Raw genomic sequence first — 14,424 nt, 5'->3', positions numbered from 1 at the left:
GCATGTCATGCATGACTATAACACTATGGGATAAACAGATATTGCTAGTTAAATGCTTCAGTGTTGATGCATCTCAAGGATGAGTTCTCTGTGTTAACACTGGAAGTACTGTGACAGAGATGGAAGTGATTCTTTATACTTTCCCAACCTAATCTTCCACTCTTTATTTCTTATCCACAGACAGATAGTTTACCATTGTAGCCATTTTAAAGTTCATAAATCTTTATTGTGTAAAAACATTCATTTTGTACTCATCTTATCACTGTTTAATTCTTACTATTTAATCCGCCCCCATTAGCTGAGTGGTCAGTGCAGCGGAATGTCAAGCCAAGGGGCCTGGGTTTGATTACCGGCTGGGGCAGGGACTGGGTGTTGCATTGTTCTCATTATCACTTCATCCCCATCTCCAATGTGCAAGTTGCCCAATGTGGCGTTGAATGCAATAAGTACTTGCCCTTAGCGGCTGAACATCCCCGAATGGGGACTCCTGGCCCACAATGCTGTATGGTCATTTCCATTTTTTTTTACTATTTAAACATCATTCCATTTTTGATTGACCCATAAGCTTTGTACTCTTTACATAATCACTTCACTTGTGTGATAACTTCTATGAAGTATACTCTGAATGTAAATTTCACATTGGACAAATGCCACAAAGACATATCCCCATATTGTATATCAGTTGTGACCTGTATATCTTTGTAATACTAATTTGTATAACCTTTGTAAATGCTGCTTCTGTTAAAAAAATAGTTTAAACACAACATGTCAAATATGGCATTTGTAGTGCATGAATAAGCCAGAACACATAGAAATAGAGGCTATAGTAAATGCAGTAGTGTAGCCAACTTGTACTTAACTGTGCGTAAATAGTATTGTATGCTAATGCCTTGTACAAATCAAGCAGTTACTTTTTTGCCTATTTCAACAGTCTATCAGCATAGGAACAATCTGATGACAAATACATAATGTACAATATTTATTGAGATTGTGAATTATTTGCACCCTGGACATTACCAGTAACAAGTGTGTACATGGCTTATGTGGTAAGACATGTATTACAACCTGTTGCTTATCTTTTATGTTAATTTTCAAGTTCTATTTGTAATGTATGTACAAATTACCAGTTTTATAGATTTTAAGACATTTCTGACTCAGTTAAAAAAATGTCTGTACTAGCAAACTTTGAGAAACATGGCATTACTTGAAGTTCCTTTACAAAAAAAAAAAATAAAAAAAAAAAAATAAAAAAAAAAAAATATCTGCGTCATTGTTACAGCTTCCCTTAGACTCCATCAGGATTATGTGGAGCTTTGAATTGAAAGAGGTGGTATGGCAGGGAGTTTCTCCATTGCCAAAACCATTCTCAGCAACTCTAGATACAATTTTCAAATCCTTAAAATGGTAAAAAGAAGAATGAATTTGTGTTAATGTGGAAATCTCAGTTAATTCTTATGTTGATGTCACTGAAGTTTTTGAATGCGGTGCAGGTGAACGACATCACTGAATGGGAGAACCGAATAGAGCAAGCATTATAACAGACTTGAAAATTTATTATTCTGAGTCTAAAATAATGTGTGGTCATCAAATCAAGAAAAAATAGTACAAATTTTGGCCAAAATCATAGAACCAGTTGATGAATTTTTGTTTCTAGGGCAGTTGAAGCAACTACTGGACAGACAAGAAAAATAAATAAATAGAAGAGTATAAATGTCCTGCAGTGCTTTTGGTACATTAAGAATACCACAGTTTTTAAAACTAAGCTTCCTATGTGTCTAAGACTGAAAATATATTATCAAACAATAGAAACTCCAGGTAGGAATATCAACAGTGTGAGGAAAGATAGGTTGCTACTTACCATAGTGATGACACATTAAGTTTCAGACAGGCACAAGTAAAAAACAAAATTATGAAAATGAAAGTTGCCCCTCACAATGTAGCGGGGATGCTGAGTCGAGATTGGCGCAACAAAAATACTCTCACAAATAAAGCTTTTCGCTCGTAAAGGCTTTGTCAAAAATAGATGACAAGCAGATACACACACACACACACACACACACACACACACACACACACACACACACACACATATGCACGCATACACACACACATATGCACGCATACACACACACACACCACACACACACACACACACACACACACACACATGTGCAAACACAGCTCACACACAGGACTGCAGTCTCAGGCAACTATAGCCACACTGCAACTGTAGCCTAAGACTGCAGTCTGTGTGTGATTGCATTTGCTCGAGTGTGTGTGTATGTGTGTGTGTGTGTGTGTGTGTGTGTGTGTGTGTGTGTGTGTGTGTGTGTGTGTGTGTTGTGACAATCTTTTTGTTGTGCCTATATGTGACTCAGCATCTCCACTATATGGTGAGTGGAAACTTTCCTTTTCGTAGTATTGTTATGTTCCATCCTGGATTTTCCATTTTTTGACAAGTAAAAGATACTTACACAAAGCTTTCAACCACAGCCTTCATCAGAAAGAGAGAAACACACATCATTCATTCACATAAGCAACTGCATATCATGCACACATGACTGCCAACTCTGGCAGCTAGGGCCTGTCTGCAACTTAATGTCTCATCTTTACGGTGAGTAACAGTCTATCTTTTCCTACAAGGTCTATTACCAGTGAGTATCAGCGTCATATAATTTTATTTTATAAGCTGTTCAAGGTGAACGATGGAGAAATGGAATGGACATTGGAAATTACTGGTAGAAACTAGGAGTAGCCCAAGCAACAAACTGGAGTGGAAGATGTAATTATGGTGCTAATGAAAATGGAATGGAAGCAAGTGGATCATTTAGTCATGTGAAAGGGAGGAACATGGACTTAAGGAACTAAGGAGCTGTTTACTGGACTCAAAAAGACAAAAAAACACTGAGAGAGTGATCTAATGGAAAGTGAATAGCCTGTATTAAAAAAATGCAGATGCAACATGGGTACATACCACTGAAGATTGTGATTCATGAAAAAGTCTAGAGAAGGCACGAATTTCAGCAGTGGATGTTAAATGGCTGATGACAACAACAATGATTTGAAATTTACTGTTACTTATCACAAATCATTACATTTCTCAAAATGATTGAAGTGAACCTGGGTGTTAAAGTTAAACGTCTAACATTTATTTGAAAAACATGTGGACTGCATTTTAAATATATCCTGAATTATGATCAAAAAATGATCCACAGATATTCTGTATCGAATTAATGAATAAGAAAATTCAAGGGAAGAAGCATACTCAAATTGAATGAACTGAAATTATTTGAAAAAGTTAAAGGATGCACAAAATTAAATTGTATCAGAAGCTGTACAAGTTAAGATACATTTTATGTTCAAGGAAAAGATGAACTACTGCACCTTGTACATTGGAGGTCAGTATTCCAACAATTAAAAAAGAGAAGTTAATGAACCACAGTCTCATTAACCAAACAGACTGCAAATTATCTGAACATTTGGATCCTGCAATTTCAGACAGCTGCCAGTGTGGTGTGCCTCAGGATTTATTACACTTTATTATTTTGCGCACTAATGGGGTCTCAACACCATAATAGTGTAACTGCAGGGGTCATGACTAAGTGCCAGCTTTCCATTTAAGTGTGTCAGTGAACAAGAGACTCCAATTTAGAAACATATCACTGAACCTTTTATTGACTAACTTGCTTGCACATATTAGAGTTGTTTAAAAAGAATGGAACCACGGGCAGTGAAATGAAAACAACTGTGGAAGAAGAGTGCTGAGGTCCCAACCTTGCCACTAGAAGTAATGAGTGCATACCCACATGATGACATGAATGAGCACGTGCACATGCAACTGTCCACTGCACACAGTTGTGGTGAAAACAGAGCAAAGGGAGCTTCAGAAGAAGAGAAAAGGGATGTAGTGCATTTCCTCTCAGCAGAAGGAGCGTGGAAAATGGAAATTCGTCAAAGAATGGAACACGCATACAAAGAGCACTGCATGTCAATTGCAAGAGTCAGGGCTTGGCACAAGTGAGTCAAGGAAGGACAGACATCATTGGCTGATGATCTACAATCTAGAATGTCACACTGCGTTACTGATAGTATTCTCCAGCAGGTGAATGCCCTCATTGTTGAAGCATGGCAAGTTACAATGGCAACGATTGCCCCCAGAGGTTGGATTCAGCATCATAACTGCAACAGATTTTCATTGCTCTCCATCTTGCACCATTCTTTGATGAATTTCTGTTCCCTAAACCCCTCCCAATATAAAGGAATGCATTCTACCTCTTTACTCTTCTTTTGAAACTTCCATTTCTCTGTTTTCAGCATTGTACGTGTTCCTTTCAGTCAGTGCCTCTAGTACAGAACTCAATGTTTTAATGTACATTTTTGAAAGAAAATAGGCTGTTTTTTGATGAGAAATATGAATTATTTGTTTCATAATGTCCAGGTTTTATGTCATATGGTCTATCATACAATAGATCTGTCAGGAGTTTTAATGAGTGACCATTATTTATCTTTTATTTTAAAAAAAAAGGAGTAAAATTGTCACAATATGAAGTACTGCTTATAGTTTTGACACTCTACAGATAAACACATACTTTCATAGCTAAAATAGTAAATTTTTCCTCCATGGACTCTTTAACGGGATAGTACCACTTCTCCACTATAAGTATTGTCAATGAACCAATACACTCCTACCTTTCAGCTTATTATAAATTTTTGACTGTGTAAAATGGATTGTTTAGTTACAAAGTTTTTTTGCAATTTATGGTATGATTAATACTTTAAAAAGTCTTGCAATTGTGTAGTAAATGGAAGTTTTCTAGTGTGAGACAGTTGTTGTAGAGGAATTAATAATTTAAAAATTTAGATGTAAGAAATGCTCATTAGTCGCAGACTTTGTGACTTTCTTTGTTGGGCAATATACATGCCTTTACTGTCTTTCTCTCTTTTTATTCATTTTTAGCCTTTTGATATTAGTTGATTGTTCCCAAGTAATTCTACTATAGCAAATAACCAATTCATGTGGTTTTAGAATTTTGTTTTATATTGTCAATTTTGTTTTATATTGTCCTCATAAAAACATCTTGAATACTAATAATTTTACTCTTTCTCATTCTTAGCAGGCCTGTGTAATTCATTTAGTTACCTTGGTTCCCCATTCTACTTTTCCTAATATGTTTAAAGCCCATCATTCTCTCTTCTTATTTTTATTTTTTAGTGAAGGGGTACATTTACATGTGAAACTCCTTTTCTCATAGCAAAAATAGTAGTTCAAAAAACATTTTGCACCATCCTTATGACCTCTTTTTCAATAGTTTTTGAGCGCAATAAATCCCTATGTACAGTGACCTATGTAATGGAGGTAAAGCTAAACCTGTATTCTCAGTGCAGTTGTGTATGTCTCCAGTTGTGAATGGAGCAATGCAGTTTGTGTACAGTGTTCCTCAAAGGATCTTTTCAAACTTGGGTTATGCTCACATTGTCACTTGCTGGCAAGAACATTCGTTAGGAAAAGTCGATCACCAAATTTCCATACAACATGGCAACCACTAATGCGATACATGTCACATTTAAGATGCGTCTTATAGTGGTGGCTTGTGGTTAACAATAACAGCTGGTGACTGCTACACACGAATTATGGCTTGTGAGCACCCCACAATGAATTGCAGTAGAACTGCATGCTACCTTTTTGGAGTTATCTGGCAGGACTGTTGACTCAGGCAGTGCTCAACCAGTTCCACCCAGCCAATGAAGTCTATAGATGTGCTTTACGAATAACGGTACAAACCCAAAAGCACCGTGTTATGTGAAGAAGATGGCCAAGAGAATGCCTGGATTAATGGTGTTGGTTTTCATCATCAAGCAGTGTAGAACTTGGCTAATGCCTAGTAATTATTGTAGAAGTTCGATGCGCAAGTCGCTGAAGTGGCGCCGAATCGGAAGACTTGCACCCAGCGAATGGTTTACCTGATGGGAGGCCTTAGTCACATGACATAAAAAAATTGTAGATGTGTACGGAGACGAGCAACTACCATTATGCATCTCAAGTATGCAGCCCATATGTTCATCAGAGAGGTGCATCACTCCTGTTGTAGGAGAGAAGAGGGTCACTCATGTTTTGAGCTGATATCATGTATATGCGTTGGACACCTCTCATTGCTGTTAAGGGCAATTTGAGGGCTGTGCAATATGGAGGACAGGATCTTCCTGTCTGCTGTCCATCCATGTAGTTAATGCTTTGGTGCTGGGCTTGTCTTTGAAAATGAAGATGCACAAGCATGTGGTGAAGAAACTAATGCCACATGCTGCCAGACATCCCAGATATGCAGGGAAAGTACCCTCTTAGGCCCATTGTTAGTGCAGTCGGTTCCTCTTCCTATAAATCTGCAAAACATCTAGCAGCATTATTAACACCCAAACTAGAGCATTGCAAACGGCATGCTGTTAATTTGCAAATGTTTGTTGATAAACCCAAGAAAGTGAAAGTAGGCTAAAACAACATAGAGGTTAGTTTGAGTGTAGTGTTTCTTTTTACAAGGGTGCCAGTACAAGACCACAGGGTGGCCCTAAAGTTTCCATTTTTGATCATCAGGTCATCCCTCTACACCTTAATGACAATGTACTGCCTGTACTATGATGAATGTTATAAGATGACATGTGATACAACGATGAGATCCCCACTGTCTCTGGCTGTTGCAAACATCTTCATGGAGAAAACTCTGACTCTATGACAGTGCATGCAGTTTTCTTCCTACAGTGTGTTGGCAATACTTTCCTGGTAGGGCCACACTGTGAAAATTCCCTGCAGCAGTGTGCTAATCACACACTGTTTACTGTTAAGATTGGGAACCAACAGAAAATGAATACACACTAACTGGTATTTGAAGGCAAATAGTTTTCACCATCTGGTACACAAAAAAATGATCATGAACACATGGGTACACAGAGCAAAGATTATTTTTGACAATGACCATCTACTGTCTGAAATACGGAATGGGAGACATTGGAGGTGCTTCAAGGTGCTTTTCATAAAAGATGCCTCATGAATTGGCAGAAAAGTCCAAGGCATCTATGTTCTTTCCATACCATGGGCCAGTGACAAGCAAGATACAATGTGTGCTGTAGAGACATGGACTGAGACCAGTATTACCAGTATTCTGGCCCACCTCCAAGACAAGATATTTTATGGTCCAAAAAGACAACGTACGCCTGTGAATGCCTAGTGTGTATGGTGTTCTTGAAAATGCAGCTGTATCTACATAGGGCAATCTATTTGCACTGTTGATGTATGCTGTGTTGAGAAAATACATCACATTAAACAAAGGGTGCTTGAAAAATCAGCTGTGGTTGAATATTCTTGTGAATTTAAAAAGGCAAGGGTCCTGCCTCATGCGTCATCATGTTGTGGTTTCATTATAGGAGGTGAGTGAGATTAGAATAAACCACAACAGTTTTAACTGAGACCAGGGGTAACCACTTAGTAGGGCATGGTTGCAGGTTTTGAATATTTAGTAGACTCAGAGACAGATGCTTGACGCTTATTGGAATGTGAGGGTGTCAAATTCGAATGTGGTGTCAGCGCCTTCTGCCACCTGCTGTTACCCAGCGCTGCAGCAGACAGGAGCTGCTATGACATGCCTATTAACCCTCCTGACCCTCTGTGTAAGTCCCAGATGCTGCTATCATACCGGTATAAATGGAGCACTGGGACTGCCCTGGTGTTCAGTGGGTTTTTTACTTCTGATGATGGTGACAGCTGTTGAAAGCTGAGCATTTTATTCAAACTGACACAGCTTGAAAACTGAGAAGATTTTGTTCAGTGCATGAGAACACTGCAACCAACCCATGAACACCTTCCTCCAGGTAACAGGAATCAGTCAAATGGAATGGCCTGAAGTATCTGCTAATATGGACCCAACTGAGTATTATTGGGACTAGCTGAAACCTGCAGTGCATCATTGCAGGAACCAACCCTCCTCACACTCTGGATGACCTCAGTATGGCATCTGTCAATGAGTGGCTTAGGCTTGGGCAGCAACATCTTGACTACTGTATGGACAACATATCAAGGAGAACTCGTGTGTTACAATACACGGGGTAGAGAAATGTGGTGTGGAAGTCACACAGTAGCAGGTTTTGATTACTCTTTCATTCCCTGCTCCCCTTGAATACAAGGTCACAGCCATTTGCAAATATGTAGGTGTCGCAAAAATTTTTTGGACCCTTTTTATATTAAGCTAATAATCAATAGTTGAAATCATAGTGCAGTGAAGATAACATAGATAAAACGTCAAAGGGAAAAAATAAGTTACTTAAACAAAAACATTTGGAGGAATGTTTGCAGTCATAGAAATTAGAAATTTTGGTCTTTTAAAAGATTTCATTTTGACAGAAATAAAAAAAGTAAGAACCAGGCAACAGAAAGATAGATAAGAGTAGGTGCTTTAATATTACTTTCTCTACTTTTACTTCGACTTTTTGAAAAGAAGTAGTAAACACTGCATGATAAATTACCAAGCTATGATTTATACAGGGCTCCAAATACAGCAACTATTGGTCCAGCTCCACGAGTGAGAAGCCCAAGTTCCACTACATTACCAGCAACTCTCTTTTTTCTGTGAGTTATTTTACTAACATTATTGTATATGCATATTAAGTGCCAGTGTTTGACATTAATATATTACAGTGATTCTGAATAATTGTTGGTCTGTATCTGGCCAGCTTAAAAAATGTATGTAACAAGAAATTTTTTTCTGCTGCACTTATTGCCAGAGTGTGATGATCCTTAAGGGACTACTAGAGAAGACAACTCATGTAAATAATGAAATTGAAAGTAAATACACATTTGGGACTCTTGAATTGGTTAAATAATTACACAGAGAGAAGTTCTGTTCAAGAACTTGTTTGAACTGGTCTATCACACACATTACTGAATGTGTAATTACACCCACTCATGAACATTTATTCTCCTACCATATTTTATTGTCACAGTTACTGCATTTATAAATTCCTTCAGTATGATGATCACAGTAAAATTTTAATTTACAATATCAACTCCACTTGAGAATTGACTTTGTGTCAAGATCCTTCTCCTTCTGTTGTTTGTGATAACTGTCACAAATATTGAAATCTGGTAGGTTGTAATGCAGTCTTTTAGTAAACTAAAGATTGTCAGTGCAATAAATGGACCATTAAAATACACCTTTCCGTTCTGCTTTTAAAGTTCTTAGCAGATACACTGGCCAGAGATGATCAAAATTGATAAGAATGAAACAGCAGTTGTTTAGTTCTTTTATTATGTGTCTTTTCTTGCAGTTTAGTTTATTTTGTTTACAGTTTTGTCACTGAAAGGATTATATTGTTGGCCACTCATTCCTGGCCATTGATGTGTTTTTGTCTGTTGATCACACCAATGAATGCTCTATTTCTTTTCTTAGCTCCTCCATTTTGCTTTTTATTTCTTTTTTCTGTGACCTTTTGTCATCCAGATCAAATAGCAGACAGAGTTTGTGCCAGATATCTTATTTGTTTAATCTGAAAAAAAAAATGAAAGTTGTAGGTACTGTACAGTTTACCGAGGGTTGAGTGATATGAGACAGAGAAAATGCTCAGCCAGTAAGTGAAACACAAAGTGTTTTAGATGAAATATGCACTTATTTTCTGATATACTGCTATTTTTAGCCAATTTTGGATCAGTTCTTTCTACTGTGCAACATCCACAACTCTAATACTTCTCAGTAAGTTCTGCAAAATACCTACCTACTGCTGCCATCAGACAACAGATATTTCCCAGCTACCAATTTCTTCAGATGTGAACTTAGATAATGGGTCTGAGGACGCCATGGTTGATGAAACAATCCTCGCAGAAACCCAGTTTCTCATTTCCAAAGTACTTTTGTGAGCAGATCTGTTGTCCTGAGGAAAGATGATTATTTTTCCTTTCTGATCAGGGCCTCTACTCATATTTTTCATTAAGTTAGTCCAGAAGACTCTTGTAGTGTTCACCAGCTACTGTTTTACCTTTTGTAAGGTAATCAATAAAAAACACCCCTTTTTCATTACATATAAAAATGGTCATAACTATTTTGCCAGATAAAATAAATTTTGTCTTCTTTGGTGCAAGGATACAGGCTTACAGCACTTCTTTGATGTCTTAATTGGTGAATCCATCCATAGTGTCAAAGTGAAACATAAAATCTGCAGAAATCTTTTTAAAACAGTTCATACATTGCCAAGTACATTATTTTCACATTTGCTTTTGGTCACACAAAGCTTTCTCATAGTTAAATCTTCACATAAAATGTACCTTTTCTTTCTGCTGATATGGCCTCAGCCATTTCACATACATTTAGTTCTAGGCGTTTCAGTATAATATTGTGAATTTTATTAATGTTATTATCTGTGATTGCAGTTTTGAGATTTCATTCATGTAAACAATGTCAGCAGCACCATCCATTTCATAAGTGGTGAAAATGATGTAGCAGCTTCCTCATAAATATTATCCAACTTTGGATGAATTTACATTTGCGATTTGCCATTGAAAAATGAATTGTTCAATGTCATGGTCATCCAGTTTAGTATTGATTGAAACATACAGAACATGTTAAATGTTGAAAGCTATATCCACAAAAATTATTTATGAATAAAGTTATCATCTCACTTATGTCATTGTGCAACAGAACCAACATAATGAAAGCAAAATTGCAATTTAGTTAATGACGTTTCTGTGAGAAGCAAAGAAATTTTTTTCTTCCCTTGTGGGAATCATTGTTTGAGATTACCAATATATACAACCCAGTATTTAGAGAACAGTGTAGGGTGACATGAGATGACTTTATGCCAGATGATGTACTACACATACACAGCCTTGCAAATGTAGACATTTTGTAGAAAGGAAGGAAAGAGGTTAAATTGTGTTTGCGAAAGTAGTTTTAGGTATCGTATGGAGAGAATATTTGCTGAGAACTTAAAGTTAAAAGAAAGTAGCAGCTTTAGTATGGATTATTTTCATAGTTTCAAATTTTCTTGGAGCATGTAGTGTATCATGCTCTGATTATTTTTTAAATTTATTCATTTTATCTGAAGACAGTTATTAGTTACTCATGTATCCACAAATTTCTTCTTTTTTGAAGACTGTATCATGTTTTTAAATGATGTATGATTGTATTAGCACTAGCAATAGTGGCTGAAATGTTGGTCTATCATTTTATAGCTGTCTTTGACCCAAAAGAAATTTATAAAAATCGACTGCTGTTGCAAAAGTATATAAACATATATTACACATACACTTCATATTTTCTTAAAGACAAGGCACCAGTTTGTCATGAAAAAAAAATAATGTTTGGTGAAGCCAAATATGCAGAAATTATTTGGTGCTGTATGTCACAGCATTGTGTGTAAAATCATATACACATTTTTTTCCCTTTTACAAGTATTCTTACAGTTAAAAAATCACAAAAGAACAATATAAGAGAGGAACAAGCAGTTTTTCAGGCAATATCCCTTTTGTCTTGTATAAAAGAAGTTCATTCACACCTCTTTTAAGTGTAAATAAAGTAAAACCAGTACTTTATTAATGACACACTTTTAAAGCTATTTTACTCGAATTCAGAATAAAATGCAATGCACAACTCGTAATTTCTTAATTAGTTCTGTATATGTTAATGTTCTTCTCCTTATTGTTATTTATAGAATGAAATGTAACTGAATGAAAAGAGAAACGAGAAAGAAATAGCTATATTCTTTATTGGGACTAAGTTCTTGAAATATTTAAGTACATCGTACAGTCACATTAATGTGACCGCTACCTATGTTTGAAATCAGTGTGCAATAACTACTCACAGAAAGCAGGTGGCAGCAGCAGCAGTAGTAGTGGATGATATGCAAAGCATGTCTGTGGGATGCAGAAAACAGTGCAGTTGTTGTTGTAATTTGGGAGTGGGGCGATTTATCTGATGATCAAAAGGGTACTGTGATTGGCTTTTGGGCCAGGGATGGAATTTTTTTCCAAAATGGCTGAGTTTGTAAACTGTTCATGTCATTTTGGAAGGTACAGTTATCAACACAAGTATGCATCTATCCTTGGGGACCATTACCACCTCTACATGCAGTTTGGTTTTTCTCAGTGCAATGGCATCTACCAGCAGGACAGTGCGAAGTGTCACACTGTTTGCATTGAATGTGCATGGTTTGATGAGCACTAGGATGAATTTACCAAACTTCCCTGGCCACCAAACTCCCCAGAGTTAAACCGAATCTAGAATTTGTGGGGCCAACTTGATTGTGCTGTTCATGCAGTGGATTCTCAGTCAAGAAACATAGCACAACTGGCCACGGGAGTGGAGTTCGCATCCCTCCACATGCCTGTTGGTACTTTTCAGAACCTCACTGACTCTTTTTCTGTACATCTCATAGTGGTCTATGCTGCAAAAGATGGTTATTCAAGCTTTTGTGAGGTGGTCACATTAAGAAACTAGAGGGTAAATTTTTGTAAGATGTGCAAGATCTTACTCAGGGTGTTTCCTATTTCATGTTTATGGAATATTTTTTCTGAACTGAACATACATATGACTAAATTATTGAGGCTTTTGTGGCGCTCTAAATGTATTGCCTGTTGGCTTATATTTCAGGATCTTCAGCCAACATCTGTTAGCAAATTTTCTTATGTTTTGCCAGCATGCGTGGTTGATGTTGTGAAAGGTTCACCGTCCATTGCCAGTGGCAGACTGGAGTTGATACAATGGGCTAAGATATGTACCTATTGCGATAAAGTCTGAAGGTTTTCCCCTGGTCATTATCACTATGGTACTCCCCTTACTACCTGCAACTGCCGTTTGCAGCAGTATGGAGATTCAGGATCTGTTTGTCTTCAGGCTTTCTTCCTTCTTGCTGAAACTGTTTCCATGTTTGTGAATTTCTGTGGCTGCCCTGAAAAAGTGGGCATTGTAGCTCCTCTTCACAGTGAGAATTTCTGTGTCAGCAAATTTTATTATGTGATCAGTCTCATACAATGTTTGCAACGAACATGAGTCAGGGAGAATTACAATCTTGCTGACACTGTCTTCCTCCCACTCTGTCATCACAAACCTAGAACACTGTCTAGCCTATGATGTGTCTTTGCAGTCTACAGTGCCAGTGAACTAGAATTTAAAGTGATTTGTGTTATCAGTAACCGTAAAATATTTTTGTTAGTAGCTAGTTTTATGATTGAAAAAAATGAAAGGTATTAATATTATATGGGCTATAAATTGAAAGTAATAGCTTGTGCAGTAGAACATGGTAACAGAGCAACTGAACGGCATTTTGGCTCTCCACCACCAGAAAAAACCATTTGTGATTGGAGGCCTAGTAAAGAAGACTTCAAAAAATAAGGAAGCCTAAATGTGTAAACAGAGGACTGAATACAAGATGACCAAAACTAGAAGATGATAATTTTCAGGGTTTTAAATGTCAGTTCAGTTTTATAAACTAAGATTTTTTTAGTCTGGCTTTCTAATCTAATAATAAAATTGGTAAAAATTTTATTTCTTAACAAAATTACTTAAAAATAAAAATGCGCATCAGACACAAGGGGCAACATCTGGAATTTGTTCTGAGGAACAGTGGGTACTCCACCAATTGCATAAGAAGCTCCACATAACCTAACACTTTTCGAAGTGACACACCAGTAGGAGAAATGTTGGGTACAGCTTTTCTGCCATACATTCTCAGGCTTATGGGCAGAATTGTCCATATATTGCGTGAACAGAGCACGTAAAATATTACCAAAATGGACCAAGAAAATCACAGAGGAAAAGGATAAAAGGGCTCTTGCAATGTTGGGAATATGCCACATACCATGTACATTTAGGAAATGACTGGATGATCCATCACTACCAGAATTATCAAACCAAAATGGTATTGCTGGTTGGGGTAAGTGGAGAAATTGGCGATTGCAGAGCACACACTGTGTGAAACCAACCACATATTAAAATTTGTTGTCACACAGGTTCTCACTGTGAAGAAGAGCTATCATACCCATCTGTTCAGAGAAGCCACAGAAATTCACAAACGTGGCAAAAGCTTCAAAAAGATAGGAGAAAGCCTTGAGGTAAATTGATCCTGGATTCCCGTGCTACAGTGAATGACCATCGCAGGTAGGAAGGAGAGATCCATGGCATTACAGTCAGATGCAACAGGCACATATAAGCTAATCTTTGTACATAAGCTCAACTTTTGTCTGCCACCAGCAATGTGGGGTGGATCTTTGACAGTACCATCTACTCGAGCAGACAAAGAATTAGGAAAATTGTTAATCGCGAGTTGAAGATCATGGCACAGTAACCAACAGTCATACGTACGATTGTCCACTTCATTTTGCAAATGCTGTATATGGCCAGTGAATTCAGTTTTGTAGGAAGCTTGCTCATTTCAGCAACTTCCATAACAGCG

At 37.2% G+C, this 14,424-nt stretch overlaps 1 protein-coding gene across 11 annotated transcripts in view; it reads left to right on the top strand.

The window, feature by feature from the left end:
- LOC126354916 (mucin-17-like) overlaps window positions 1–14,424 on the top strand; it is a 518,430-nt gene that overhangs the window by 375,937 nt on the left and 128,069 nt on the right. For 8 of the 11 annotated variants that reach the window (XM_050004996.1, XM_050004998.1, XM_050004995.1 and 5 more), the window contains exon 19: window positions 8,528–8,611. The exons of the other annotated variants lie outside the window; for them this stretch is intronic. In XM_050004996.1, coding sequence (XP_049860953.1) covers window positions 8,528–8,611 — 84 coding nt within the window. The remainder of the gene's footprint in view (window positions 1–8,527; window positions 8,612–14,424) is intronic. 11 annotated transcript variants of the gene reach the window in all.

This window comes from Schistocerca gregaria, chromosome 3, assembly GCF_023897955.1.
Source record: "Schistocerca gregaria isolate iqSchGreg1 chromosome 3, iqSchGreg1.2, whole genome shotgun sequence".
NCBI lineage: Eukaryota > Metazoa > Arthropoda > Insecta > Orthoptera > Acrididae > Schistocerca > Schistocerca gregaria.
The sequence above is the reverse complement of the archived record's forward strand: the minus strand, read 5'-3'. Positions and strand labels throughout refer to the sequence as shown.